The sequence below is a fragment of the Ostrea edulis genome, chromosome 1, assembly GCF_947568905.1.
Source record: "Ostrea edulis chromosome 1, xbOstEdul1.1, whole genome shotgun sequence".
In the NCBI taxonomy this organism is placed as follows: Eukaryota; Metazoa; Mollusca; class Bivalvia; order Ostreida; family Ostreidae; genus Ostrea; species Ostrea edulis.
This window is the reverse complement of record NC_079164.1, coordinates 100980912-100987948: the sequence shown is the minus strand read 5'-3', so window position 1 is coordinate 100987948 and position 7037 is coordinate 100980912. Positions and strand designations below refer to the sequence as shown.

At 36.2% G+C, this 7037-nt stretch overlaps 1 protein-coding gene across 1 annotated transcript; it reads right to left on the bottom strand.

Moving 5' to 3' along the window:
* Positions 1–141: 141 nt before the first annotated feature.
* On the bottom strand, positions 142–6818 carry LOC125669811 (uncharacterized). Its single transcript, XM_048904615.2, has 6 exons — positions 6297–6818; positions 5442–5487; positions 2877–3298; positions 2386–2618; positions 1134–1536; positions 142–483 (listed from the first exon to the last, which is right to left on the bottom strand). The coding sequence occupies exons 1-6, from the start codon at positions 6355–6357 to the stop codon at positions 236–238; spliced, it is 1413 nt and encodes a 470-aa protein (XP_048760572.2). The 5' UTR covers positions 6358–6818; the 3' UTR covers positions 142–235.
* Positions 6819–7037: the final 219 nt, after the last annotated feature.

Sequence of the window (7037 nt, the reverse complement as noted above, 5' to 3'; positions counted from 1 at the left end):
TAAGTTTCTTTCTCTCTGCCTCTCTCTCTCTCTCTCTCTGTGTGTTTTCCTCCTCTCTATCTCAATCTCTCTTACTGTAAGTTTCTTTTTCTCTCTCTCTCTCTCTCTCTCTCTCTCTCTCTCTCTCTCTCTCTCTCTCTCTCTCTCTCTCTCTGTTTTCCTCCTCTCTATCTCAATCTCTCTTACTGTAAGTTCTCTGTCCTGCTCTTCTACCCCCCCCCCCCCTCAATTTCTTTCATACGTAGGAGGATGGTTGTAGATAAATATCTTTTGACAGTCTGTGGTACACACATGCTGCGGACTTGGCTTTGTCGTTGCGAAGATTGCTGGGGCAGTATGTCTGCATTTCAGTCGCCATCATCCCACAAACACCCGTTAGAGTAGTCAACAGGTCTTTGTCTGTGTAAGTGACGTCATTGAACACGTGATACAGAGTGTACATCAACCAGCCACCTTTCCCTGAGTCAGACCATGCAATTGTACCTGAAAGATGGATTACATAATGCAAATGTGTTAGTGATCCAATTCCCGGAATGCCTCTCCTTCGTGGGTCCTTACATACAATGTATATTACAGTACATCCAAACCTAATAGTATACTTCAGAAATGCATGTACATTTTATTTTCGAAAATTCATGAGGGTATGAACCGCAACACTTCACGCTGGCATATTTCATGAAGCACGTTAGCGTGAAGCGTTGGAATTCACCCTCTCGTGTATTTTTATTCCTTATATTTACATTCCACTTTCATTTCTGTCGGAATTCAAAGCCGACAAAATAGATTTACTATAATCTATCTGTATTCTTGCGCGTATTCATTGCAATTATTTATTGAGATATCAAAGGCAAAACATTGAAAATGTAAATATTTACACACCCACTTAAAACTAAGAGATGTTCCGAATGATACACATGATTGTATTACTTGGAACATCTCACGAGAATGAGATGGAATTAGAACGGGCTGGACCAGCAATTCAAGATTCAAGACAAAATGGCCATGATAGTGTGACTGAACGTTACTGGGTGCGTGTGGAATGTCAATGGAAATTAGTGTTGAGAACATGTAAAATCTAAATGTTTATTTGAAAAGACTCATTGGCAAGGAAACGAAATTTGACCTTTACATACCTGCAGCAGATGAAAACATGACAAGAAAGTCGTTGAAGCATGGGATCTGGAAGACCTCAATGTTTTCTGGTTTAGTTTCCGGTTTTTGAACTTTGTAAGTTGTTGTACGACGAGGGGGCTCTCTTGCTTCCGGACTCCTCGTGTTTATCGAGTACCGATTTCCGGTTTGGATGTAATTACCAGTGTACTTACGAGATAAACCATAGACGTGGATGTTTTCATATTGTGGATCAAGACTAGCTACGAAAAAATCTTCAGATTGTCTGTCGGTATAATCGTCATATATCCCTCCCGCATCTGAGGTAGTGTCTTTGTTAGTTGTGGAGTGAACAAGTCTGACCGGTATCTCTACACCCATGTCCACTTCGTCATCCTTTTGTACGTCTAGTCTACTTCTACAGGCCTGAAATTACAGAACACTGTATTCATCATCGATCCACCCTTTTTAAACTTCAGAGTGTGATTAGATGAATGATTTACTATATTTGTCAATTGCATTGCAAATACAGTCCGTGTTCGATTAAAAAGAGAGTTCTCCAAGCTAATGTTAACTGAAAAACTTTTTCACTTTAAAATGTGATTAGGTGAAGGTTTTATTGCATTTAACAATTGCACTACAAACAAAGTGTACAAGTATTATAACAGAGTTCTCCAAGCTAATGTCGACTTAGATAAAAAGTTTTTAAAATAATCATAGTTGACTCTTGAATATCTAAGGAAGAACTTGGAATATTTAGACAAAATTTAGTGACAATTTAGATTGAGATATATACCAGTCTAAGCTACACACTGCAGTATAACATGCCTTTATCTAATTTTTCTATCACCGAATTCAGATACCCTGAGATAAGAGTTACAGGCCTTTATCATCAAGAGTACCCAGCCCCTCGGAGGGTCTGTGTTTCCATTATAATTAACTCATCTAATGTTGCAAACTGGGAAATGTTTATTGAATAGACTTATTCTATATTGATTTTAAGATTAAGGTTGTACGATACAAAGCTCGCTGGAAATGCATAAGAGTCCTACAAGTTCCAAAGGTATGTCCCTGATTCAAGTTTTATTGTGTTTGATTTAAAAATGGCTAGTAGTTATACACATTGTTAGTCAGGAGGTGTTACTAACCGGTGATCGTTAATGACGGAGAATCTTGTTTGAGAGAGCTTGAATCCTATTGGTGACAAACTTCTGGAATTTCTACTTTGTAAAATTACCGTTGGCGGTAACTATTGTATTAATAAAGTTATTTAACCTGAATAAAGAACATTCTCGGCTTTCCTTTCAGATTTCGACAGTTGCAGTCATTAAAGAGCTCCAGAAGTTCGCTAGTCCTAACTACCCCGTCTTTTGTGTACACGAAATGTTCTGTCCGGACGAAGGGCTCACGGCCTTTCAGTCCACTGACTTTAGCCCGACCCTCCATCCCGTGAGAGCTGATGACGCAAGCGAAACAGCCAGATTCCATGGTGATTTGTTGTTGTATTCCTGTAATATATTAGTGGGTTTTTTCCCCATTAATTTGAATAAGCTCGTACATGTACCATAAGAGCATGAATGAAAAACTTTCACTTGTCAGCAAATTCAAACGAGTTTAAAACATTTCTAATTATTAGCAAATCTTTATATTCCAAAATTTGTCTGACAAAGAATATAATGGGGACTCTATCTTTAAAGTATCTTGCTTGAAGGGGTTTCCCTAAGAAACTTCTTAAAACATTTATAAGAGGTCTTAACTGCATTTACTTTTCAATTTCGATAGAAGGTCATTTGAAGTAAGATTTTGAAGTATTTTCACATCGAATCCCATTTCTGAAAACATTTTCCTCATATAGTATATATCCCAAACGGCGTTCTCTCTGTCCGATTGAGTGTCGAATTCACTGTTGATGACGAGAACAGCAAACCCACGCTTCTCGTGACGAAAACTGTATGTGTTGTCTTCAGCTATTTCATTGTGACTTTGCTGAGATCTTGGATTCGACGACTCTGGGTAGGACCAAGAGAGTTCGTTGTTTTGCAGTTTCTGTGGAACTTCCGGTGTGTTGGATGCTGTTTGTGATTCTTTTTTGGTGTCACTGATCACGTGGCTTCTTTCGTCATCGTCCATCTGGGTTTGATAAGGAACGCCATGTCCGCCTTTCTTCTTTGACTTTAAACCAATAAAACTGGCAAGCAAATGAAAGGAGCATATTAAAACTAATTAAACTGGTAAACAAAAGAAATGAACACACTACACCGTTAACTATCCTACACTAACATATTCTGTTTCTGATATTAGTTGACGCTAACAAGTAAAGCCGTTATATATTACACAAGTGTGTAATAGTAACACCGTTATATACTATCTTTTTAAAATACCAACACTAGTATGTAAAACCGTTATATATTATCATTTCAATATTATTACACTAGTATGTAAAACCTTTATATATTTAATAATAATGATAATATCATTTTAATATTCTAACACTAGTATGTAAAACCATTATAGATATATTATTTTTTTATAATACTAACGCTGGTATGTAAAACTGTTATAAACATTAACACTAGTATGTAACAGTTAAACCGTTATATATATTATTGCGTTTTTGTGTACGTTGCAGGATAACATCCGAGGTCGAGAAATATTGTTTTGAAATATAATAGCTGAGGCATTATAATATATATATATATATATATATATCCCACAACATTTCGAGACCAAGGAGGTTATCCTGCAACATACATGAAAATGAGAACTTTATTTCTATTCTACTTTATACGGTTCAGAAATATACAGCCGGTCGTATTCCACGAATAAGGTCACTGGGACGTCATGACAGTTTCCGAAACGGCCTACATTGTTTTTTGTTGATGAAAAAGGTAAAGTGGTAGGGGTATTCTAAATCAATTTGAAAAAAGTATTTCAAGTATTTAGTTTGATATTAACAGAATATATCAATTGTTTTGAATACAGTTCAAGAAAAACTTGTCTGTGCATCGCCATGTTTACATGTGTATTGCTCTCGGAATGCAGACGATTGGTTTATTCTGAATGACAAATATTCTTCAGTCATTTATTCCCATCTCTGGTATATCCAGGGGTCCGTGTTTGCCCAGCTTTCTATTTTGGATTGCTTATAGGTGTTATGAGATTTGTCACTGTTCATTATATCTTCACCTTTCATGAATTTGTTTTACAACATATATTGATTGATTTTTATGATTATAAAATTGAATGAAAAGTTGTCGACTTTATTGTTGCATTAGCAAAATACAAAGTGCAAGGAGATGAGTATCAGTTTTCTCATAATCAGTTATTACGTATGAAGGTATATCGCAGAATAACGACCGCGGCATTCCTTTAATCTTTGCAATAACCGTTGTAGGGTATAATACTAATGCTAGTGTGTATATATGTTTATAATTGGGATAAAAATACGGAATGTTATAATGAATGAAATAGAAACCACAAAGAGTTTAAGTACTCGTGTGAAACATGTAGAAAGTACTAAGTGTGTTGTTAAACTTTGCTCTCGACACTCGATTTGGTCCCTCACTTCGCTCGGCACCAAATCTATTGGTACTCGAGAAAACATGACCACCATATACTTGTAAAGGGAAACCCGTTATACATGATCTGTTTATAATTTGATATTTATTGTGTTCTAGTCTCAGCATGTAAAACCGTTGCATATCATCTTTTTTATAAGAGCTAAGTAACATCAGCACCTATTCTACACCATAACTTGTCTGTTTCTATTATATTGATAAGATTGTTCCAAAATTAAACGCCATTCTCGTGTAACCCCACTCCACGGATTGTTTGCTGGCTAATATTTACTCAAGTTTACGCATCGCATGGTGTCCAGATATCAACTTTCAAGTTTTTAATTCTAAGCGTATTGATTTTTTTAATGTCTATACATGAATATAGGTCACTTAACAGAACCCTAATATGGTAATATTTTTTGACTGTCTTGTTATCATATTAAGTGTTTAACCAGTGTTTGTTCCGAGGTATTTCAAAATTTCCTGTGACATGTTTGTTCTGAAGTTTTATTGTAAAGGGTGCAGTTTTATTTTCTGAAACTAATTGTTAGATATAGTTTTGCTTTCGAAATCTTATTCAGAATTGTTTTAAAACGATTTGTCACCATTCATTGTCTTTAATTCATAGATAAACTTTACGCCTTGCAAATCATCACAACTTAAAGGGCTGTCACATTTCTTTCAATGTGTTATTGAGAGTAATGGCTATTCTAAAGATTAAAGAATATATGTACACTAAAGTTTCCGGTAAAATAAAATTTTCAAATCGCCTACTCTTTCAATGTTTTCTTGAATGCCTTAAATCCATCTGGTTTCGTCTCTGAAACAAACAAAAAGACATACTTATCACAAAGCACTTCCTACATGAATATCTGGAAACAGACCTCAATTTTGTCAGAGGGTATCCCGATTAATAAAACGAATGTGCTTAGGTGAAAATACAGCTCTCTTTAAACCCTGTCTCCGTGTGTATTGTTTCGTGTTTCTGTTCCCCAGAGACCAATAGGAGTCCATCAAATAACTATCGATACACAATCACGAGTTATCAAAATACATCGTAATTGGGATCGTGTACTTGAAATAAGAATAACTGAGCTCAAGATTTGAAATAACGAAAGTATGTTGGGTCACATGACGGGATGTTCCAATTATTCACTTATTGATTATGATATGATACCAGTATTTCTGTTGACATGTAGTATTATCTGCCTGAAATAGACAAACGAAACTTACAATGAAGATAATGAACCGTAAGAACCCTGTGTAGTCCTTCCTTAAAGATATTATCCACACAGACAATGACCTACGTACATACAGTTTTTATGTGTATAAAAGCCTATAGAAATTAGTGTTGTAAAGGAGTTACTATTCACCTTTAAAATTTGTTACCCCATCAGAGAACAAATGACAAGATCTACTATGACAATGTGTGAGGTCGGGTTAATTCCCTGTACTGACTACGATATGACGGAGTGATAACGACCTTGGAGCAGATTGACACGGTCATGTCATGTGTTTAATATCTATAAAAATTGGCAGCTTTGGCTTGTTACCACCACATTATGTTAACATAACATTTCATTAAATGTAAGATATCTAAAAAAAATTTCATAAAAACATAACACTTACCTGATTTTTCAAACCTTTCCCATTCATCGTTTCCTTGTAAGGCTTGTTGTTCTAAGTCCATTTCTCTCCTCAGTCAGTTTCATCTGATTTGTCCTTATCCGAACAGCGGGCTACTCCCTCCTTCATAAGTTAAATTTAGCATTGTCAGAAAAATCCCTGAAAGCGAAACACGTGAATGGTCGAAATACCCCGGGACATCCGGAATAACCAGGATTAGCGGGAACAAAGTTTAAAAGTAATCCTCTGCTCGTACTCGATGTTCACTCAGCCATAGATCAGTGTACACTGTGTTCCAATACACACGATTAACAAGGCAATATTACGAGGTCAAAACGTTAGATAATGACAGAGAGCGCAGCCTCGTGCTGATAAGCGCTGAATATGTAGAATGCAGTCAAGCTTACACTGAAGCTGATCATTGACTCCTTGGTTTTATTTTTTTTGGCAGAAATTTCCCCAAACTCATCTTGTGCAGTCAATCACCTTACGTGTGCCACATGATAAGCTCTCGTGTATTTAGGTGAAATATCGATCGTTTTCGTTGCTTGTTAATTGTTACGATTTAAATATTCGCCGTCGATTTGAACATTACAGGAAGTGTAAATAAATTTTCATGTGTAGATTTCTTGAGGCTGCCGGGGAGTGGGGAGGGGGGTCCCGTTAGGTTCAAAAGGGACAGAGTTGCGATGCATTTTGGTTAAGAACATTAAAAAGTTGGGCATCTAATCGGATTTTCAGACA

Coding starts and splice junctions, on each gene's coding strand:
- LOC125669811 (XM_048904615.2), bottom strand. CDS start 6,357: ATGGACTTAGAACAACAAGCCTTACAAGGAAACGATGAATGGGAAAGG. Junction 5,488..6,296: donor GGAAAGGTTTGAAAAATCAG/GTAAGTGTTATG, acceptor TGTTTGTTTCAG/AGACGAAACCAGATGGATTT. Junction 2,619..2,876: donor CCTTCTATCGAAATTGAAAA/GTAAATGCAGTT, acceptor AATATATTACAG/GAATACAACAACAAATCACC.